General features: G+C 48.3%; 2 protein-coding genes across 7 annotated transcripts in view; one reads left to right on the top strand and one right to left on the bottom strand.

Annotated features, from left to right (window-relative positions):
* The window catches only part of rnf123 (ring finger protein 123), an 84,168-nt gene that overhangs the window by 6,557 nt on the left and 53,257 nt on the right, over window positions 1-24,354 (bottom strand). For all 6 annotated transcript variants that reach the window (XM_085161391.1, XM_085161390.1, XM_085161393.1 and 3 more), the window contains 2 exons: window positions 20,633-20,856; window positions 13,090-13,184 (listed from right to left, as the gene is read on the bottom strand). In XM_085161391.1, the coding sequence (XP_085017517.1) occupies window positions 13,090-13,184; window positions 20,633-20,856 (319 nt within the window). The remainder of the gene's footprint in view (window positions 1-13,089; window positions 13,185-20,632; window positions 20,857-24,354) is intronic.
* Window positions 23,325-24,354, top strand: part of amigo3 (adhesion molecule with Ig-like domain 3) — a 14,875-nt gene continuing 13,845 nt past the window's right edge. Inside the window, exon 1 of the mRNA XM_085161398.1 lies at window positions 23,325-24,354. This exon is cut by the window's right edge and continues 1,455 nt beyond it. The gene's annotated coding sequence lies outside the window, so the exon portion shown is untranslated.

The following is a 24,354-nucleotide window of genomic DNA, read 5'->3' as shown; positions in this document are numbered from 1 at the left end:
CTTCATCACTGATGTTTTTCTCTTCTCGCTGCTTTTCGACTGAAGATTAGAAACCGTTTACTGAAAACCACCTTTGTTTTCCAAAACCATCTCCAGTCCTGAAACCAACCTGCGACTCTGAGTCTGAACACTTGTGTTTGCGATGAAAGAATCCCTTTAAATTTATTCTGCTTTTAACTGTGCAGCTCTCGACTGAATGAGGTCACATAATGAGCTGAAAGCAGCAGCTGACATGAGTGGAAACGTGGCAGAAAGATGGAAATGAGCTGCGAGCCGACTGCATCTACAGCAAAGCGGCTAAATGTTAAAATTATGTTTTCATATGAAGTGATTTACGCCCACTCGAAGGTGTGAAACGCTCTGATAACAGTGGAGTGGGTCTCTCCTCAGACTGGGAAACAGATCAGTGTCAGAAGAATTACAGAGCTCGTGTTTTTCACAAGAATGGGCCGACTGAAGCCTTTCACCGGTCCTCGTCACACAGTCGAGAGACTGAACCTGCACAGGTGTAGCCCACCTATCAGGCAGAGCCAGAACTGGACTCGTGCTTCAGGGACCTGAAGGATCAACTTCAGCTTTAAACGCTGACGTGCAGTTTGTGTCCTGACATGTGACCCATAAACTGTAAATAAAAGAGGCCAGTCTGACCTGACCTGTAGCTTTTGTCTCGACAAAACTGGAGCTCCGCCTTGTTGGACGCTCTGTTACTGGTCACATGATGTCATTGAAAGCACTCCAAAAGGTCCAGGTGAAGCTAGCAGCTACAGCCACCTGTCACCATCCACCTGTCGGTCAAAGAGGCCACGCCCCTAACAATGCAAACATCCCCCCAGCATAAGGTGTTACGAAGGGGGAACGAAACATTTCTGCTGATAAGGAGCAGAGAGATGGTCACTTCCTGTCTGACAGGATGAAACGTAAACACTTTTTCCTGCAGGTAAACTCGTCGTGCACGCTCATGCACTCCTGCTTCTCTCCATCTGCTCCTCGTCCTCTTTAGCTCATTCTCGCCCTCTTCTCTAAATCTGGTGTGAAAGCGCAGCCGCTGGAGTTCCCCTCAGCCGCCGCCTCCTCGCTCTTCAGCAGCTGTTGCTCTGATCCCACCTCCTCCACACGTATGCAAATCATCATCAACCTCTGACTCCATTACAGGAGACTTCAGATAGTTCAGCTCATTAATATTCATTCAGATGAAGCAAGAGAGAGCAATCATCCTCCAAGACCTCAGTGAAATTAACCGTTAATGGTCTGGGAACGTGTTTATACTGGCCACAGTAAGTCCTCATCAACCAATGAGAATGCAGCATGATGCATGGATCACTGACATGCTGTTTCCACTGTAAAATAAATACAACATCTGGAGCTAACATACGTGTGCTGAACACAGACACAGCAGATAAGAACGTGTCCTGAGACTTCCTACAGTGGACCAATCATAGGCACTCACTGCAGCATCACGCTGTCCTATCAGCTTCTGAGTGCAGGATGCTGTTAGCTTGACGTTGGTGTTTGGAGCCCGTCCCATCAGATAAAACTCCAGAGAACTCCAGGCTTCAAGGGCCTGTGTCCTGCAGGTTTAGATGTGTCCTCGATCCAACACAGCTGATCTAAAGGCTAATTTATCTCCTCAACATGTCCTGAAGTTCTCCAGAGGCCTGGGAATGAACTAATCATGTGATTCAGGTGTGTTGACCCAGGCTGAGATCCTGCAGGACACCGACTCTCGAGGCCTGGAGTCTGTACACCTTGGACCGGTCACCTGTCTGAGGACGTTGGACCAGAGCACGGTTTGGTTTAGGTCTAAAGTGTCTGACATGAGAATCAGCAGTCTGATGCTGACGTTCTCAGCTGAAGAAAGGTCTCAGGGTCAACATGGACAGATGAATGGTGCAGAAGCTGAAGAGGTTGAGGTGGTTTAGCATCTGTGCTTGAAGCCTGCGACAGCCTCTCAGGTGAGGTGTTTCAGGTGTGCCCAACCAGCCAGGAGAGATCGCTCGTGTCTTGGCTGAGCTCATGGAGAAGGTGATCTGTGCATCTCTTCTAAGACTGCTTCGGTGACCCTAACATGTGTCTTTGGATGAGAGGAGGAAACTTGAACATCTGGAGAAAACCCAGAAAAGTGAAGATAAAACATGCAAAACTAAAAATGTTTGGGAAGAACCAAGTTTATCTTTAGCAAACGACAGTAAGGATCATCACTGTGCAGCATCAGAGGACCTGCACACTCGCCCGAGTGAGAATCCTCTGCGGAGCTGAGGACGCACGAGGACGGGATTCACCGAGAGGCAGAAACAGGAAGCAGCCGCGTATGGAAATGATGATCAGAGGAAGCATGAATGTGCTCCCTGTAACAGGTTACTGAAGCCACAGGAGTCATTCTTCTGTTCTCGCTATCACAGCCGCCTCGTCACACCTGTCCTCTGAGGCCTGTGGGCTAGGTGTGTAGGCCACGCCCACTACACAACAGACTTTAGAACATTTTCAGCGATTTACCGGGTAAAGCAGACTGCATTCACAAAAACATGAGTGTGACGCGATAAACACAGGAGCCTGCATCGGTCAGCTGGAGTCCTCAGAGCATCGTTTATCCGATTTGAAGTTCAGGTCTGGTTTCACACTTTGATTTCTAGCTGCAGGAGATCTCTGAGGAGAAACACCGACAAAACGAAGAAAAGCGTCGCAGCTCCAACACGGCCACACGACAACAAAAAGGAAGATTTCTGCTGACAGTTCAAACAACCTTACAGAGCTTCCCGTGTCTCTGAATCCAGCTGTCAAACAAGCTGTAACTCGGCTCATTTTCTGTCCTCTGGTTTATAATTCAGCTCAAAGGGGGAGGAAGGCGACAGTGAAGGATTAGGATGTCAAACACAAAACACCTTTCAGAGCGTGCACAGACTGGCATGAACGTAACGAGGACACAAAATGTAAGATGGATGGCCTCAGAACAACAAGGAGGCAAAGACACAGCCTGCAGAGGCGGCTCGACTCAGAGCCACGAAAGACTCCGAGAAGCCGAGAGTACTGAATGATAACTGGGTTTCTAGGTCATGTATTTTGTTCACGAGTGGAGTCGAATATCCTGGCTGCTGATTGGTGCTTTGTGTTTTTTTCCCCCCAAATCTCTTTATTTGGTTTTCCAGTTTCTTTCCATAAAGATGACAAAGATTCAAATATAACTGGTTACATATATACAGTGAAAGCTGAACAGAATGGGGGAAAAAACTAAAGAAAGAACAACAACAACAAAAACAACAACAAAGGAAAGTTGAACAGAGGATGTTATTCTTCAGACTCCCAATGAGGCTGTGCTGTATTGAAGAGATCTTAATAATCCAAACCCTGAAAGTAACATTTCAGGGTTTGGATTATTCTCTTCTTGCGTATAGAAAATGTTTAACAGTCTCCTAATATTAAAAATCAGCTGCCTGTCTTTAATAAATCCTGTTTGGTCTTGAGTAGGGATGGGTACCAGTATCGTTCTGACATAAACGGTAGTAACCAGACTGAAAAGCAGCGCACATTTCAGTGCTTTTTTTCCTGAGCTGTGATACACTTTAGATTCTAGCCAATCATTTTACGTTTCCGAGGATAGTAGGCGGGTCCAGGTACGTACGTTCTTTTAGAGCAGAGCTACAGATTAAAAACGCCCAAGGTGAAGCGGTCAAAGTCTGGCTGTACTTCACAGCAAAAGATGCAAACTCAGCAGCTGCAACAAGTGCTTTAAGCTGATACTGTGATACTGTCAAAGGAGGTAACACCTCAAATCTGATGAAACACCTGGCGACGCATAGCGTTTTTTTAAAAGCCGAGAAATGCGCCGTATCTGATAGCTTGCTGCGAGACCTCACACCGAGCACATCTACTGCGGGTGTGGTGCCTGTTATCGGACCCAAAGTTAGCAACATCCCCCAAAAACCCGAAGAGGAGAGTCCTGGCCCCTAGCCCTGCCAGTGTAGCAGAAATGATGAGGATGATGATGCAGCAGCAGCCGTTCTTCTCTGCGTGAGTAGCTTAATGTTGTTCGTGTGTAATTTACGTTGAGTAGGCTAACCACGTTATTACATTAATGCATGTAAGGTGAACTAGCAAACACCATCATAGCTACATGCAGCTGTCTTCTTGTTTGATGGCAGATACTCCCTTCACCCTGGACAAAAAGGCTAAAATGACCAAAGAAAAAGTGGAAAACAGTTAAACATGAGAGGTTTTTGGACAAAGTTTGTGTTTTTTCCATTGTTTAAGCTGCTTCCAGCCCAGAGTGATACCATATATGCCCCATAGCTGCAGAAAAGGCTAACATTGTTATCTTTTTACAAAAAAACAGCTGAACATGAGAGGTTTTTGGACCAATTTTGTGTTCTTCATTCTTTAAGCACCGGTTTGAACACCGTTTAAGCACCGGCACCGTTTCAAAAGTACCGGTTTGGTACTGGTATCAGATAAAACCTAAACAATACCCATCCCTAGTCTTGAGATATAATTGTTGGTAACTGTTTCCAGGCGTGTTGCTAAAATCTTATTATCTACATTAATTAAACTGATCGGTCTAAAGGGTCTTTTTCTTTTTCACAGATGTGAGACAGCACAGATGTAAATGACACACATACACAAACCTTTTACAGCGAGGACGGTTCAAACACGTGTCTGCACAGCCGACACCATGAAGCTCAGACGCACAAACCAACACAAAGATACACAAACGGCCGCAGAGTTCTTCATCTTCCAGCCTTTAGGGGGCGCCACAGAGGATCATCTGCCTCCATCCCAGCAGCCTCCTCTGCACCTCCACCTCCACACGAACCTCCTCCGTCTTGGCAGCTCCATCTTTAATAAAGAGCCGAGCCTCTGGGAATAAATGTATCACTAAGATTGTCTCTAAAAACACAATTTCCTCAAACTATTGTCACTCATGCTGCATTTAGCTGCACTGATGTGTTACAGTCACATCACAGGAAGTGAAAATCTCCTCACTCTGCAGACCCGCAGACGCCATCGTCGTGTGCGAGCTCGAAGCAGCGAGAGTTTAGGTTAGCAGAGCGACGTCTCCTCGGCGACAGAGGTGATCGCCTGATTTTTAGCAGCTTACAATTCAGATGTTCGGCTGTGACTGGGTTTTCTAACACTCTCAGACGACTGCTGCGTGATAGGACCCGAACTGCCAATACGAGCGTTGGTATCAGATCGATATTTGGATGTGTAAACCGCGCTCTGCAGGAATCTGCAGCCGTGCTGTCCTGGCAGGGAAACAGACACTTAAAGCTTTCTGCAGACGACCATCGAGCAGCTGTCGGGTCACAGACGCTGAGTAGCGCACAAATAAAATAAATACCACAATCTGTCACAGGAAACTCAGAGACGCCGTGTGTGTGGGGGCAGCTTTGATGTGGCCTGCAGGCTGCATGTGTGCAAATCTGAGGCAGAATCTGAGTCCTGACGGCAGACGGTCTGAGGGCAGCGAGGCCCACAGGAGGACGGCCGATGCCATCAGTGGACCGAGAGTCCAAAATACCAGAGGAGGAGAAAATGGGGCAAAAACAAAGAAGTGTGGGGGCGGGAGGAGGAGAGAAAAGCAAGCATCCACAGAGCGAGCGAGGGACAGATGACAGGATAATGATGCTAATGATGAGGAGCAATCATGACTTCATCAATGAGAGCAGAGGCAGCACACGATCATCCGCTCAGACGTCACGGAGTGTTTCAGTATCCCATCGATGGAAGGACGGAGAGAAAGTGTTCAGCTAATCCACAAAACGTCTTTTTTAGAAACTAAATTAAGAAAATGAAAAATCTCAAAAATTAAGACGAATAAAAAAGGATGAAGTATAATCTTCAGGGGACACAAACGAACCCGTCCAGTTTCTGATGCTCAACCGAGTCACAAGGAAGAAATCTAAGCAGATTCTTACTCTGGATGGCATTACCTTGGCCTCCAGTAACACTGTGAGGAACCTTGGAGTCATTTTTGACCAGGATATGTCCTTCAACGCACATATTAAACAAATATGTAAGACTGCTTTCTTCCATTTGTGCAACATCTCTAAAATTAGAAATATCCTGTCTCAGAGTGACGCTGAAAAACTAGTTCATGCATTTATTACTTCCAGGCTGGACGACTGTAATTCATTATTATCAGGATGTCCAAAAAACTCCCTGAAAAGCCTTCAGCTAATCCAAAATGCTGCAGCAAGAGTCCTGACAGGGACTAGAAAGAGAGAGCAGATTTCTCCTGTTTTGGCTGACCACGAGCGTAACGAGGTAGTGGTGCCCGCTTTTGAAAATTAAGTTCAAAGGTCACGTGTTCAAAAGCGTCAGCTCGCAGAGCCGTGCTTACAGAGCCGTGCTCGCAGAGCCGTGCTTACAGAGCCGAGCTCGCAGAGCCGTGCTCGCAGAGCGCTTTGCAGTGAATCAGAAGAGTCGAGTCCCACTGAGCGAGAGCCGCGCCTCACTTAATTTCCTTTGGCTGCTCAGCTCTCACACAGTGGCTCAGCTACGCTCCAATCCCTCCATACTGTGGCCAATCACATGCGAGGATACAGGATAATATCATTATGTGAAAAACAGAGAGGGTTAGGTCAAGTGGAGCGTGCGTCTGTCCTCTCAGTGAGTGAGACAGTGGACAGCAGTGAGGAGGGTCTACTGATGAGAGCTGGTCTCTGTCCCCAGTTTGTAACCACAGAAGAAGAACGTAGAGGTGAGGAAGAGGACACCTTTATGAAGGGTCCTTTGAAAAGTCTAATATCACGCGTCAGCGGTTCAGAAGCAGAACAATCAGGCTTTGACCTCGCCATCGATGAGCGCCTCATGCAAAGCGAAACACGCGGCGTCTCTGCTGGAAAGGTCAAAGTTCAGGCAGCCGGTGGCGCGTGAAGGAGGCGAGGAAACGTGAAAATAAATTCCTGTGAGCAGAATATGAAATCCTTGTTATTCCTCTGACGCTGCTCCACCAATCAGGATCGGCGGTTGTAACGGCGAGCTGGCTGATGTGTAAATATAAACGCAGACAGGATGTTGGGCTGATCGGATTGTTAGCTGAAAGAAATGTCAGCCTCTGACTTCACGACAGCTTCACGACCCCGTTTCTCACAGAGAGGCGTCCTCACCAAACCTTATTTAAACCGGGACACCAGAGACCCTGAAAGACGGACGACTCATCGCGCTCTGAACCAGCTCCACACACAAACACCAGGATGTGCTGTTGTTAGTTGTTGTTCAATTATAATGTACTGATCATCAACATTTTAAATAAAGTTTCCTACAAAGCTCAAGTACAGACACAGACTTCCTGTTTAAGTCTTATTTTACTTTGAAAGGAGGCGATCGTCTCAGAGTCACGATGAAAGCTCGTCTGCAGTCGGTGAAAACACAGAAACCACAAGAAGATTTTAGCTTATTTCACCTCCTTTATTCAAACTGAAGTACTGCAAACTACTCCATTACATTACTAAGAGTACTCAGTGCAGCTCTGCTGTACATAAACATGATGGAGTCCATCAAAGTGTCTCATTATTCACTGTTTGAAGGATGAAGAAAGCACCGTAAACACTGTTCATGTCGCTCACCGGGCTGCCCTCTGGTGGTGCTTTTGAGCAGTGCACTGTAATACTCGACCTGCTGAAGGTTCTGAAACCCTTTGGTGTTAAAACTGCAACAACACTTCAACACAACAGAGAAAACACAGTTCCTCTGAACTGTAGACGAGTTTGGTTTCCCTGCAGCTTCAGTCGGCTGTTCGCTTCCTTTACGTTTGCATACGTACGATAACGTTATAGTTAAACCATGAAAGGCTACAAACCGTCAAATATAAGTTTTACTGTTATTTGCTTTCTTTAGGGCGTCACTGGTTGTATTTGTCAGCATCAGCCTTTCAAAAGTCAGCAAACAATAATGTAACACAATCATGTGACTCACAGTCAGGTGGAAACTGGTCCTGACCACCCTGATCAAACTGGTCAAACTGGTCAAGATTCAAACTGAACACGTTCCACTCTGGTTTTCACTCACTGGCTTATTTTACTCTTCAGTGTTTTTTAGGTGTGAGTCACAGTTCAGGGTGACGACCTGACAGACGAACATCCAACACCATAATCACGCTGTGACCACGAAACCGACCAGGCGGAACATCGAGTCCAACCCTGAGCAGCTCTCAGCTGTAAAACACTGCAGATTTAACACACACACGCACACACACACACACACACACACACACACACACACACACACACTCCATCCAGAGGATAATCACTGGAGCTTTAACACCGTCTCTATGGAGCTGGTTGCCCTGACATCCTGTGTGCTGTCCTGGCAAACATCAGCAAACACAGTCAGAGTGTGTGTCTGTGTGTGTGTGTGAGTGTGTGCGTGTGTGCGAGCTTTAACGATCGATGGACAGCAGCAGCTAACCGCCCTGACAGCTTTTCAAACAGCCTGATGATTTAATCTCACACGGGCAGCTGAAAGTGGCGTCTGCAGTGGCGTCTGCAGGCTGTGCCGGGTCAGGCGCGTCTCTGCGACTTTCTGAAACCTGGAAAGTCAGCATCCATTATGACACGTGGCAAAGTTTCCACTGCCATTAAAGACGAGAAGAAAAGAACGATCGCTGCTTCCAGCTGCAGAGATTTAGGTGTGAGTATCAGAGAGCCTGCAGCCGTGTGCCAGCCCACGTCTGTGGAAACTCCACTCAGACCAAACCACGTTTTATCTCACGCACGTGTCGTAATAACAAGAATAATGTCTCAGCGACTGATTTACACTGGAGGTGAAGTAAAAACTCCAGACGTGCTGCAGACGCTTCAACGTGTCAGGACGTCGGCTGACTGGTGCTTCGCTCGTTTCCTGTTTCACAGGCTCCACACTGCAGACTGAAAGTCACAGAAAAACGATCATCCATGAAGGTTTGACCTTTGACCTAATAACTACCTGCATCGCCACGGAGATAAGCACCATATTCCACAGACGTAACTCTTCGTGAGGAGGTTGAAGGTGGTGCTGGGACAGGCCCGCCCTCCCTGCACCTCGATAAGCTGTGATGGGAATAAATTCCTGCAGGATTTCACAGTTTTATTTCTCTAGCGCCAAATCAGTCGCCTCAAAGTGCTTCATATTATAAAGACCCAACAGAGAAACCAACAATCAGATGACTGCGTACGAGCAAGCACGTAGGCGAAGGAAAAAGCGCTCGCAGACCCAGGCTCAGGGAGGGGCGGGGCCATCTGAGAGAGCGGTGCGTGAATAGAGGAAGGCAGACAAGGTGGCAGAGAGCCCAGCTATGCAGTTAACGCGGGTCTAACACACTTTGGCTTGAAACGGACTCGAGGACTGAAAATGTCCAAAGCTTTGAAACACCTGCGTAAAACCTGCACGAAGAAGAAAATCTTCTTATGCAAAACAGAGAAATGAGTTTGAAGAAATCTACATGAGAATATTAAGTTTCCACAAACACACAAATGAAAAACTACCAGAGTCAGACCTCCACAGCTGGTTCGGGTCTACGAGGAAGCCTGGGGGCTACACGATCTTTCTGTTTTGGTGCTTCTCAGTGTGACGGCGAATGACAACAAGCCTCAGCTGTGATCAGGCAGCAAACAGTGTTTTTGAAGAAAGCGCCACTGTGTGAAAGGGGCGTGTTTATAGTGAAAAGTAGCCCCGCCCCAACAGAAGGAGGTGGAGACCCAGCGGCCGTACCTGTGCAGAGGTGCTCGTGCTGATAAACCGAGCGGCTGCGTCACAGACGCGGGAACTGTTTGCAGATCACATAAACAACTTTCGATGGAAGCTTTTCTGTGATCGTGTTCGTTTAGTCCTCAGCGAGTAACTGGAACCTGCCTCGCTCCCACTGTTCCCAGAATAAGCTTCAAACATCCTGCAAAGTCTTTAAAAATAGAAGAGCTCGTAGTTCTAATAAATGTTTAACGATCATACAAAGTTGTGGTTACATAAATCTCTAAAAGGTTTTTCTGGGTGAAGCGCTGACATCTCGAATTTCTCAGAAACATTCGGTGTAAAACGCTTCGGTTACTTCGTGTCTGGCTCGAGCGTGACCTGTTTAACAGGAAATGATGCGGCACATAGAAACCAAACAGCAGCGGTTTGTAGCCTCGCTCCACAACAAGCGATGGTCTGCCCGGAGACCCTCTGCTGTTGAAGCGTCAGAGTTTTCACACAGTCTCCCTTTGCCACCCCGAGCAGCTTCTTCTTTCTACGTCGGCGCTCTCTCAGATGTGAAACTGGCTTCACCGTGGAAGCTTCGTGGCAGGTTTGAGTCTCGGTTATTCCTCAATTGTTCCTGAACATCCAAACCAATGTCCTCTCGTCACGATGTGACGGCACATCTGGATAAACTCACGTACAGCTGTTTGAAACGATGTCTCTGCAGACACGTTCCCAGCTCCTGTAAACCTACAGCTTTGATTCTTAGATCCTTGGACTTTCCCACTGTTCCAAGTATCGGTCAGTCTGATGAATGCTGCCAAACAAATCCTTTTTGTGCCGTGAAGAGGACCTTTCAGCAGTAATCACCCCCCATAACAGACCTCGTGCAGTGCAAAGACTGCAGCACCTTATTAAAGCGTCGTAGGGAAAAACAAACAATGTCAAGCTTGTTTTGTAAAGTCGCTGTACGATCATTGACCCTGGAAACAACAATTAAAGCTGACGTTCATGCTGATGAGTGTACATAAACATCTGGGCACAGCTGTATATTCACAGTGTTTAGCCTCGTCTGCCAGAGCGATCTGTGTGTGTGTGTGTGTGTGTGATCAGATATCTGAAGTTCTCAGGTGTGTTGTTGGGAGACACTTCTCGAGGCTTTGTGTCAGAAACACGATGCAGCTTGAAACCACTTAACATTTGTCGGCGTGTCTGGACTTCCCAAACAAGCAGCATAACTTCACATTAGCAGAAGTCGTTTCCTACTCGCAGCTGAGCGAGAGCAGAGCCATTAGTGGGTTTGTGGAAATCCACCTCAGGCGGCACTTAAACTCTTTCTTTTCCATCCTTCACGTCCTCAGCGTCTGTCGTTGACTGAACGCCGTGCTTTCATTACCAGCTTCTAATAATATTTTGGCTCTTATTTCATTTCCGGTTCTCTGAGCATGACTTTGCAGGAAAGTGATTTACACGCAGCGCTTCTCCTGCTTTATCAATAATAAATCCTCCACTTCAGCCGGCCGAGCTCTGCGGTGGAGACAACGGGGAGACTTGAGGATCGGGTTTCTCCGCGGAGACGGCGAGCAGGACGAACAGACACCTCGCAGGAAATGGCTTTCTCTCACAATCGCCTTTTTCCAAACTTTAACTTTTTAATCTGCTACGGTCGGGTCAGCTTCATCACTTATTAATTACAGACTAATTATATATTGATCAGTGATTGTTGTGTTCAGGTTTACTTTAGTCCTCACACAGGCAGCAGTGTTTTCCTGTGAGCGCACAATCAGCCTCAGCAGGTTTAAAGCAGCAGCTATAAATAGATACCAACGTCTCAAACACAACGTCTCAAACACAACGTCTCAAACACAACGTCTCAAACACAACGTCTCTACTTCTAACAGTTTACTGCAGAGCGTGCACGAACCAGAACCAGCAGCAATAAACAGACACTGAACCCCGAGTTCCTCCCAATGTCCATCTGTGTGTGTGTGTGTGTGTGTGTGTGTGTGTGTGTGTGTGTGTTAGACAGCACTTAGGCATAGATGGAAGCTGTGTGTGTGGGTGGTGCAGCAGAAAGTGCTTTGAGTGCTCAGGCTGAGTGTGAAGGCGCTATAAAAGGACGAGCCCATGCATTTTCCAGAACTCCACCTTAACAGCAACAGAAGAAGAAGAAGCTGCTTCGTGGTGCCGCCGCTGTCAGCAGCTCCACATTGGACAGAACTCACTTCCTGAACGAGTAAATCCTGAATATTTAAAGTTTTTTAGGGGCGTGGCTTCTGTGACTGACAGGTGGATGGTGACCCAGGCGGCTGTAGCTGCTAGCTGTCTGCTAGCTTCACCTGAACTGCACTGTGTGTGCGGTGTTGTGGCATTTTTAATGAATCATGTGACCAATAATAGGGCTGCTAGAGCAGGGCGATATGACCAAAAATATTTATCACAATATACGTTTGAAAAATTGCGATAACGATATAACTGACGATATAATTGACACGAGACAAAATACTTTACGACTCCACAACAAGCAGCTGTTTTTTATCTGCATTAAAGTTATATAAAAATGTAACAGTGCAAATGTAAACTCCTCGCTGACAGTTTAACCAAAAGGCATTTCCAGTAGAAACTGGCCGACACATCCTCAGCATAACCATGTATAATATCCACAACACTTAAAAAGAGGTTAAACACACACAATATGGTAACATTATGTTGAAGCACAGTACGTATCACTCCGCGAGGCTCCGCCTACGATAGCCGTAATGCTCCAACAATCCATCAAGCGGTGCGGCTTCGTAGCTTAGCAAAGTCGTACTGAAACATTTGACAGATTTTCGAGCGCCGTGAACATAAAATCGTTTCGAGGTCAGTAAACACAACCAGAGTTCATACATAAGGCACACGGGATTATAAGGGGCTCTGTCGACTTTCAGAAAAATCAAAGGATGATTTTAAGTGTGCCGTATTTTCCAAACAACACGGTAATAACGACGGCCCGCTAGCATGCGCTACCAAAAATAGTGCTTTGTTGTGTATCTGACGAAAGCTAAACCAGTTCCACCAGTGAAGCTGCAGCATTTTTACAAACCAGTTCAGGTTCATCTGTTTCATTCAACGATCCACTTTCGCTCTTCTCTTTCTGCGTCGCCGCCATGATTTTTCCACCACGTGCGTATGTAAACAAAGGCACTGCGCATGCGCGTTTTACCCATATTCTATCGCCATGTTTCATTTTCTTATCGTTGCCCAACATTATACTGTGAACGGTATGATATGGCCCCGCCCTCATGGCTGCTGTTACATATCAGCAGGTACCTGAGCCTGTGTGAGGCTCTCATGAAGTCTGTGGATGCAGAACCAGGTCTGTGAGCGACGGGTCACATCGCCACGTCCATGTTTTTACATTGGTGTGCTTACAGGTGTGACAGGTGCAGGTGTACTTACAGCGGTGCTGGCTGCAGCCTGTTTGGACTCCTCGGTGAGAAAGGCCAACATCAGCTCCACCCTGTGCTTCTCCTCCTCACTGATGTAGTCGGTGTCTGTGGGGACACAAACAGGTGTTCATGGGCTGATCTGAGGATCTCTGCAGGGAAGGAGAGCTGATTGGATGTGGAGAAAACATCAGGAAACTAAACTGTGATGTCACAGGATCCAGAAGATCTACGTTAGTTTGTAAACATAGAGGTGACCTGTGCAGGTGTGATGCAGATCATTGAAGACATGAAACTAATATCTGATTTTGCCTGAGCTCGCAGTGTCAAAGGATCCTTCTGAAACCTGCAGGATACAGTTGAAGTACTTCCTGTAAGTCTGCGCTGAGGGCGGGACTCTCCATCACCTCAGAAACAGCAGCAGCAGCGAGAGCCTGAAGCCGAGAGCCCGGCTGGTAACCACCGCGGGGAATCTCTGGGTTTGAGCACTTATTAAACCAGCTAACAGAGAAAACTTGACTTTGCTGAACTTCGTTCTGAGCCGCCTCGCTTTTAGAGAACTCCTACCAACAAACTACCAAACCAATCACACGGCGTGTTTAATGAACACCAAGCAGGAAACGGCTGCGGGGACACTGATCGCTGAGAGCCGAGCCGTCGTCCAGACGAAGCTCGTTTCTGCTGAGGATCATCACTGGTTTATACAACTTACTCAGTTATGATTCAGAACGTCCGATTTTTGCCTCGGGCAGCCAGAAATATTCTGATCATTTATCAGCACATATCCATCAGAGCATCACACCAGAAGAACATGAAACAGGTTTTCCTGCTTTTTATTGCAGAAAACCTTAAAATATTCTGCAGTCGATCAAAAACATGAATCAACAGCTGTGCAGGAAGTCAGAGCCAATTAATGACGATGTTTATCAAACGTGAAGCGTAGTTTGATCTTCTGCTGCTGGTTCAGTCAGTTTTGGTCAGAGTGACGAGACTGCAGCATCAGAACCTGTGAGCTGCTTTCAGCGCGACGGCGTGCCCGTGGCGTCGGGTGAACGATCCACGCTCTGCGCCCACGTGTTTGTCTCTCGTTTACTGTTTTAGCTGTTTGGTGGTTGTTGAAATAGTTTGTGAGCTTTAAGCTGAGATTCTGATGTTTCTGCCAATAATAATCGATCCAGGACTTAATCGATCGATATCACGTTATTCAGACTAAAATCGATTTGTTAAACCCACGCCTCGCTTCTGCTGTCGTCTGTGGCCTCAGGTAAGGGCGGGACCACAGATCGTAAATCATCAGCTTGTCTCCACCTGAATGGTTATCTATGCCCCGCCCCTGCAACAACAAGCTAATAGGCAAATCAGGAGGTTAACGAGTGCTGCAGATCCAGGACAGCTGGAGCGCTGCGGTTTCATCTTACCCTGCAAAGATGGACGCGAGTGCACTTAGTGGCTCGTTGTGGCGTCCATGAACCGATGAAACATTTCTGAGCTGCAGTCAGACTGAACATGCTGAGCACAGCTTCTCCTTTAACTCCTGCCCTCCATTTATTCACCCCCCCACCCCACCCTCTCACTTTATGGCCTTCGATTTGCCCCCCCCGCTGAAATCAGATCCTGTTTCAGCTGAGGGCAGGCTGTGAGACTGGCTGCTTGGACGGCTGCCATGTTGATCTGCAGTGAAACGTTACAGCTGATGTGTGCAGGACGCAGCAGGACCAGAACCTGAGACACAGACGGATCGTCTGCAGACTTATAAGACTGAAACCTGCAGTCAGCTGAGACTGAAGACGTCACCAAGAGGTGAAGAGGTGGGTTTTCAAGAGGGACTTAAAAACAGGTGGAGACGAGGCCCGTCTAATCGAGGGAGATCTTCCCACAGTTTGGGAGCTGCTACAGCAAAAGCACGATCTCCTCTAAGTTTACCCACCCTGGGTACAAGCAGGAGCAGCTGATCAGCTGACCTGAGAGCGGGTGGGTGCACGAGGCTGTAGCAGCTCAGAGAGGAGACGGGGCGACGCCGCGGAGAGCGAAATGAATCCTGAAAGAAACGAGCAGCCAGTGAAGTGAAGCTCAAACTCAGTCTTCATCACACACACACAGACACACACACACACACACACACACACACAGACACACACACACACACACACACACACACACACAGACACACACACACAGACACACACACACAGACACACACACACACACACAGACACACACACACACAGACACACACACACAGACACACAGACACACACACACACACACACACAGACACACACACACACACGCACAGACACACAGTTGTTCTTCTGCAGATTCTAATTGGCTGAATAAATCTGCAGCACGGCGTAAACAGTCTGATGTTAATGAGACGCACATCACCGACGCTGCGCTTTGCTCTCATCCATAAAACATCCAGAGATGAACGACCTCCACCCAACAAACCCACAACAGAGAGTCAGCCCCACCCACACAGCAGGGACCACAACTCACATTAACACACATGAAACAAACATGTAACACACAGATGTGAGCACACACGTGCTTTCAGGGAAGGTGTGTGTGTGTGTGTGTGTGTGTGTGTGTGTGTGTGTGTGTGTGGGGTGGTGGGGGGAGGCTTGAAACACAAAGTTATGATCGATCAGAGGAAACGGGAGGAGGACAGGAGGACAGGTGTAACATGGATCACGGAGCTGATGACATCTGGATGTGAGAGGATATTTCTCTGATCATCTTTGAAAGAGGAAAGCCGAGTGTCCTGGCTCCTCCCACTATCTTGAGCCCTTCTGTAATCAAATTACATTGAAGCTGAATATTTATGTGGAGTAACTCACGTCAGTTCATCTACAGAACAAACGAGCAGCAAACGATGTTTATTCCAGCATGAGCACGTTTGTCGTTCCTGGTCTGTGGTTATGGTTGCTGCTGGTCTAACAAATATGTCTTTGTGACACACGTACACACATCTGTGTGATCACAACACTTTATTAGGTACCTCTGCCGAGCTGCTACACAAATATCTGATGAAGCCGAGGCTGATTTGGGCCTGCAGACGGGACGACGCATCAGGGCAGAGGACAAGCTGAAATAGGCGACTCTGAAAAGAGCAACGAAGAAAACAGGATGGAGACGGAGAGGAGAAGCCACGGGACAGGCAGGAAGGATGCAGGATGGACGAGAGAAGATGGGCAAAATAACCTCAGCCTGAAGACGACGAGCGTTTCAGAGAGAACCAGCTGCACCTCATGAATCACAGCCTCAGTGTGAGATGCAGCGGTGCTGAAACATCTGCACGGTGCAGCCAGCACCGAGGAAGCCCCGAGCTCTGCTTCACTACGACGAGCGCCGGATCGCCCACGCTGCTCAGACCGAGCCCTGCCATCAATAATGCTGATCAATGAGCTGCTTGGGTTTCCCTGCTGTCATGAATAATCCTGTGTGTGCAGGAGCTCGTTCTTAAAACAAACACACAGTACTGGTGTGTGCTGGGAACAACACGGTGTGCGCTCTCGATCACGTTACCACAGATCATCGTGCACAGGCGCTCATCGCTAACCTGCTCAACAGATGAAGGTCAGCCAGCCGACCCAGCTCATCATCATCATCGCCTTCAACGTTTGACCAGTAAATCACGAGTAGCCCCGCCCTGCTTCCTGCTCTCTGTGACTCTGAGAGGACTAAAATGAACTTCCTGTTTTCACTGAGGTCAGAGGTCAGAGCATCCAGAGGCTCATGTTGTCACAGACCTCCACAGTCACCTGGCAGGGTGAACGTTACTCCTCTTAACCAGACAGACGAGCACATCGCAGCTGTGCACACAGCTCCTCCCTCCGCTGCATCGATGTCTTTGTCACCTCCTGTTTACCCTCGCATTCATTTCACCGTCGTCTGTTTGCTCTGCGTGTTCGCTCCTCTGTCACGATAGGAGCTTACAGGTGCTTCTGTTTCAGGCACTGAGCTCCCCGGGAGCAGAGACTCTGCTTGTTCAGGTGTTCAGCAGGTGTGTGATGAACTGCTCATTGTCTGTCACAGGGTGAACCGGCACGTCTACGCCCACTCTGAGCTGCTGCTCATGGACATGTTTAAAAACACAGGAGTATAAAACTGGAGTTTAAAAACACAGTTAAAATAAAATTCACCACAGCAGACCTCCACTCAGCCTGGCAGGGCCTCAAAACCATGGCCTCTGTGAATGCTGTGGTCACCACCTAAAGATCCAGGTGGAGGGCAGCAACCCCTCCTCCCTCCCTGACGACCTCAACACTTTCTACACCACTCCCCTTCAGCACTGAGGAGGTGGTGAGAGCCCTCAGGAGGAGCAGGGAGAGGAGCTCACCTGGCCCTGACAACATCAGCAGTCGAGCTCTGAGGCACTGTGCAGGGCACAGGAAGTGTGTTCGGACTCTATTTCAACACTCAGTGGACAGTCACGCCGTCCCCAAAAGAAACAACACAAAGTCTCTGAATGATCTCTGTCCTGTGGCCCTCACCTCCCTGGTGATGAAGGCCATGGAGAAGATCATAAAACAGCACATCGTAAGAGCAACTGACCCCCTGATGGACCCTCCAGTTTGCTTACTGTGCACGCAGAGGTGTCGATGATGCAAAACTCTTTACAGCTCCTCAGTGTGCCACAATGATGTTTGTGGACTGCATCCACAAACATCTGGAGCTCCCTGACTCCTCCACCAGACTTCTGTTTGCTGGTTTTTCATCAGCATTCAACACTCTGCAGCCTCACATCCTGCCCACTAAACTTTCCTCCCGATTTCACCTGGACGATCAGCTCCAAACTTAACGTGAGCAACACCAAAGAGATGGTGGTGACCTTCTCCAGTAGGCAGAGGGATCTGGCTGCTTCAGTCACCACCACCATCCACGGGAAGCCAGTGGAGGTAGTTGAGGAGTACAAACACCTGAGAACCATCTTGGACAACCTCCTGAGATTCTCTGCCAACACAGAGGAGATTCTCAGGAGGTGCCACCAACAGCTACACCTCCTTAGGAAACTCCTTAGGAGTCAGCACCCCCATCATGATGACTTTTTACTACGCCTTCCTGGAAAGCATCATGACCTTCTCCATCAGCTGCTGGTTCCACTGCCTCAGCCTTCAGGAACAGACTGCAGCGCACTGCATCAGTGTCTGGCTCAGGTCAGACAGGCAGCCAAAATCATCAACGACCCCTCTCACATTCTTCACCCCGCATGGCTGCCCTCTGGGCAACGCCTCCGCTGCATTTCCTGCAGGACTGAGAGGAGGAGGAGCGCCACCTTTGTCCCCAAAGCAGCTCTGCTTTTTAACTCCAGCTGATGAGACCAGAATCATAAACTACTCTCTTCTTCTACAACCGACACTTTATTCTTTAGTCACTTACAGTTATTTATTCATCTTTCAGTCGCTTTCATTTTAAAACTGTAATTTTAAAACTGTATTATTATTATATTCTGTGTATTTATTATTTTACTCTTATTGTTCTTGTTGTCCTCATCTTCATCGTGCTGCTCTGTTGTTTGTTAATTGCCCCATTGGGGATAAATAAAGTCTCTCTGAGTCTGATGTGACCCACAGCCGTGCAGGGTGTTTATCGGCTGAGAGACTATTAGCACCTTTAACCTTTAACCTGACCCTGCGTGTCATTGTGGCACACTGAGGAGCTGTAAAGAGTCCTGACATCAGTGTCCAGTGATCGCGTTTAAACTAGTTTCATGTTACATCTCTGATTCTGTTTCTATAGGACTTCATTTTACCTCCAGCAGGAATCAGTTTATTTTACAATTCAGGTCATGTTTATGTCTGGTTAATCCTGATTATTTCATGTATCTGACCTTATTCCAGAATATTCCAGGTCATTCCAGAATATTCCAGGTTATTCCAGAATATTTCAGGTTATTCCAGAATATTCCAGAATATTTCAGGTTATTCCAGAATATTCCAGGTTATTCCAGAATATTCCAGGTTATTCCAGAATATTCCAGGATATTTCAGAATATTTCAGGTTATTCCAGAATATTCCAGGTTATTCCAGAATATTCCAGGTTATTCCAGAATATTCCAGGTTATTCCAGAATATTCCAGAATATTTCAGGTTATTCCAGAATATTTCAGGTTATTCCAGAATATTTCAGGTTATTCCAGAATATTTCAGGTTATTTCAGGCTAATCCAGAATATTTCAGGTTATTTCAGGTTATTCCAGAATATTTCAGGTTATTCCAGAATCAGGTTATGGGCGCTCGGTAAGATGCAGTGTTGTTTTGATGTTTTCTGGCTACAATAATCTCTGGACAGAGATTTAATTTTGACACCTCCCTTCCAGGCACATATCCTCTACATGATGACACACATCGTGGTCATGGAAACTGTCTGCATTGCCGTGGCAACGGATAAGGATGTCACAACGACTGGGCCATCCCCTGTGGTGAGCTCCACTATAAGGCCACAGGCTTTTTCTGCGACTGCATGTCAGGAGGTGGGTGATGTTGCCAGAGTCGCACGCGATTCAGTGACGACAGCGAAACGCCGGCTTCACGTATGCGTTGCAGGTTCCAGCGCCAGCGCGCCTCCAGCTCTCAGGCTGTCAGCTTCAGACTTCACCCTCTGAGCAGCTCTGCAGACCGCCACAGCAGGTCTCGCTGCCATCTTTAAAGCTTCCCCTCCTGCTGCTCTCCTTCTGTCTCTGCCCTGCAGCACCCTGTCCCTCACTAACAGCACAAAGTGTTATCAGTTATCAGCTGTAATCCAACATCACAGCAAACAGCCCGAAGGCCGGCGAGCAAAGCAAAGCTGAAACATGAAGCGTGGCAGCGAGAGGCAGTGTTTGTCCTCTGAGCTGCACTCACAGCTCTGTGATCATGACAGAAGCCACTGCAGCACAAACACAATTACTCTGAGGTCCAAATAACATTACAGGCTTGTTTCCAAAGCACACGCTCGGCGCAGCTGATTCAGTCTGAAAGCACCAACCAAACATCGTGTTTCGCCCTCCGAGTAACGAGACTCCAGCACAAGAAAAGCTGCTCCTGCAGCCCGATCTCAATCACAGACGAGTAGAGAGCTAAAGGCCTCTGCAGCCTGCTCCACACTCAGAACCAGAAACCAGGATCTCACATCGCTGTGAAGACAAACACATTCAGGAAGGCCTCCACCTCCGACCACATCAGAGGCACCAGCTCCGCCTGATCGCGCTGCTGGCATCAGCGTGTTTACACTCACTCCAATACTCCACCTGTTATTGTGAATATTACAGCAGCAGGCAGACGGCTTCCTGCTCACGGCCTCAAAGCAAGACGCTCGCATTCACACGTGTGGGAGGTGCCCATTCACACACACTATTTACTGCATGCACATGTTTGTTTGGTCTGAAGCTGTCCTGTACATGTAGCTCTACCCACAATGCACCCTGACAGCTGGGTCGCAGGCTGGAGTGCGTCTCATAGAGATGACAGGAGTGTGTGACATCACTTCCTACTAAGCACAAATCTGCAGCTACCACCAGTCACATTTTCCCCACCTTGGTAACCACGCCCACCAAAGCCACCTGTGATCTACTCACATGCGTGCAGGGAGAAGTGTTTGCGCTCCGAGGATCCCGAGTTTCCAGCGGCCGACGGGAGCGGGGCGGCCACGGACGACCCCAGAGAGCCCACCGCAGGACGCACGCTGGAGGCCACGGCTGCCGAGGAGCTGGAGGACTCGCCTCCTTCTCCCAGGAGGTGCTGGATGGAGTGGAGCTGGAAGCAGGGGTCGGACAGCAGGACGGAGGCGGCTCGGGATACCCTGAGAGGAGAGAGAGCACGGCTGAGGTCAGACCTGAGGCTGTGAACACACACTTATACAGACACACACATTACATAACAGTGAGCACAACTGTGCACAGGTGTGTGTGTGTGTTAGTGAGTTTTAGTGAGTTCCTCACAGTGTTACTGGAGGCCAAGGTAATGCCATCCAGAGTAAGAATCTGGTTAGATACCATATTTCTAAGCTTTTCAGGGCCGAGTACAATGACCTCAGTTTGATCTGAATTAAGAAGCAGAAAGTTAGCGGCCATCTTTATGTCTTTATTCCTGCAGTTTAACTCATTGGTGTGTGTTATCTGGCGCCGAGCTTTTAAAGTGAAAAACAAAGAAGCGGTCACTTCCCCTCTTGTTTGGATGCAGATGTCGGCTCGTCGCTCAGCGGTGAGCAAACTGGGCCGAGCCCCTCGCAGGGTGATCTCTGAGGGAAGCATGGTGACATTTTCCTGTGAAACCTCCCCTGACCTTATCTTTTCAGCCTCTCGACACGCCCCCCCTCCACGGTCCTTTAGGCCGCCGTCATCCACACGACTGAGTCACAGAGCTCAGCTGGAAATGTCGCCAGCTGTGTTTCGAGTCCATCGTGTTCCCTCGTTAATAATAAACCAGCAAAGGGCAGCGTGTTCAGAGCCATGGCACTAACGATGCACGGAGCACATGAACGGGAACGCCACAGGAAGCGGGACGTCTGGGAGGGTCAGGAGAAGAGCCGAGTCAGCGATGACCTCACACAGACTTCAGCCTCAGCTTCACCTCTAATACATCATCCTTCAGCAGCTTCAGTATAGATGAAGAAACACTACATCAGTAGTCACATGTCACAGTCTAACCAATGACAGCAGTGCGTGGTAGAGAACGCCGTGTTCTACCTGCTGCTGGACTTAAAGTTTTTATTGTGTGGAGCTGCTTCAGTCGGACGTTTCAGGACGTCCAGCAGGGTAGGATCAGGGTCAGAGGTCAGCTTCAGCTCTTCAAGGGCTCGTGTTCATGTTAACCTTGGGCTGAGATCAGCTTGCGTCCTCCTGCAGGGCGGGGCAACGACAGTAGAAAGGCAGGCCGCACGCCACCCGGAGACGCCGGGGTCAGACGTCTGTGTGTGTGTGTCTGCATGCTGCATGTGTGTGTCTGTGTTTATCTGCATGTGTGTGTGTGTGATGTTAATCCTGTGACAGCAGATCCTATGGGCTCAAAATGTGGTCATAAATATTTTGTGTGTGTAAAAAGAATTTGTGTGTGGACTGCAAACCCTGCAAGTTACAAGTACGAATTTTGACCCTATTTTTCTTCCTTTCATCTGATTGGTCAGTGTCATGTCAATGACAAATGTAACTATCCAATCAGAGAACAGATGGGTTTGGCTGTCGGAGGGGAGCTTTTTTTGAACTGCAGGTCCTTGAAGGGTGATACAGTTTGAAGCTGGAGGATCTCTATATAAATATCCGATAGCAGTTAGGTCCCCTAACTTTCAGTTGCTGTTGAAAGGATAAAGTTGTGGTATATCAGTGGTTAGAAATACCATCATTACTTTAGGATTAGTTTAACACAAAGTCAGGGCTGACCTGGGACCATGGCTGTGAGTCACAGTGCGCAGCATAAAGGTCCTTTCACATCAGACGCAGGATGTGCTGCTAATGCTAACTGCTAACTAAAAGCTAAGGATCCAGAATTTGTTGCTGGCTGCTGAGCTCTGTGGGTTTTTACCTGCACTAGATGCACCTGCTCCTCGTCGTTTCTATCTCTGACTTTATGTCCTCTACAAGAGTTTCTGTTTTTTTGCTGGTTCTTCAAATGTTCAATAAAAACATCTATGCTAATTCATAACGAAGAAAGCTTTGTAATGAAGACTGTCATTTCCAAAACACTGCCCCCCCCTGCCCGCCCCCCGTGGTCCGCAGCGCTGTTGAAAAGGCTCTGGAAGTGTGGAAGTGGAAGTCCCTGTATTAAACACCTAAATAAAAAAAATAAAATACCTGTGACACAAAAATCACCAAACTCGGACCACAGACTGTTTTCCTTCGTGGTGATGAAGGAAAACGCTGGGCTGGCATGTAAAAGGAAATTTATTCCCTTCAAGGACCTGCAGTTCAAAAAAAGCGCCCCTCCGACAGCCAAACCCATCTGTTCTCTGATTGGATACATTTGTGATTGACATGACATTGACCAATCAGATGAAAGGAAGAAAAATGGGGTCAAAATTCCTACTTGTAACTTGCAGGTTTTTTTGGCTAAGTCCACACACTAATCTTTTTTACACACACAAATCTGATTTACAAGTACAAAATATTTCTGACCACATTTTGAGTCCATAGGATCAGCATAAAACACACTGTGACTGACAGGGGAAAAAGACAGGGGAGAACACACACGTGCACACACACACGCACGCACACACACACACGCGCGCACATGCACGCACACACACACGGCTGAGAACAACCCGGAGGATATGGAGTTCACGGAGGGAGGAGCCACAAAGTATTCATGGTGTCATAGATTGAAATGCTGGAGCCCCGCCTCCTCCTGATCATCGCACAAACCATGAACAAAGTATCATTTTTGTTGAGTCTGAGTAAAATCACAGGAGCATTCATGTCACTGCTCCTCACGCTCCTCCGAGGAAACACACGGCGCCTCCGAGAGAGAAGCGAGGAGGAGGGAGGAGACGGAAACAAAAAGAGACGGAAAGCAGCAGAGCAGCAAAAACAGAGAGGAGGAGGAGAAGGAGGAGGAGCAGGGGGAGAGAGAGAGAGAGGGTTAATCCAGAGTGGAGGAGGAGAGGTGGAGCTGGGAAAGCACCAGAAGCGGCAGACGGAGCTCACATCTGAGCCGAGCGCAGTCAAGAGACGGAGCAGCGACTGACACACACACAGCAACCTCTGTGAGGGAGCAGCGAGGAGCGCGCTCAGTGCGGCTCAGCGCAGGGCAGCTGCAGAGCGGCGTGGTGGACGAGGGTGGAGCAGACGGGATGCCACTGAGAGTCTGATCCCGGGATCAAACTGAGGCGCTCGGAGCTCGCCATCTGAGACTGAGTGCGGAAAGGAAATTCCCGGAGCGAGCAGAGCTGAAGGAGGACGCTCGCGGAGCAGATATGGGATGAAAGGAGGAGACAGGAAGTGATTTCTGACTTATCTGTGCGATAAATGGGACGACAGGTGTTCTGACATCGCAGCACACCTGGATCACTGACAGAGTCTGTGCTGGGACACCTCACGTAGCCCATTCAGGCATCGCTCCTCGCCTGGCGTCTGCCGGGTTGGCAGGTGGACAACAGTAACCGAGTTAGACCAAACAAACAGCCTGGAGGCACACTGAGCGCGCTCCACAGCCACGCTCTGAGAGGATGAGATGCTCAGAGTGAAGGACGCGCACGCTCTACAGACTCGTACACTATGAGCAACAACAAGCTTCCTCCGCCTGCGCTGTGTTTACGTGTCGATGTTACGCCAAAATGAGATGAATCGCGGCGCACGAAGGATGTAAA

This window comes from Neolamprologus multifasciatus, chromosome 5, assembly GCF_963576455.1.
Source record: "Neolamprologus multifasciatus chromosome 5, fNeoMul1.2, whole genome shotgun sequence".
NCBI lineage: Eukaryota > Metazoa > Chordata > Actinopteri > Cichliformes > Cichlidae > Neolamprologus > Neolamprologus multifasciatus.
Note: the sequence above shows the minus strand (reverse complement) of the source record. Positions and strands in the feature narration are given on the sequence as shown.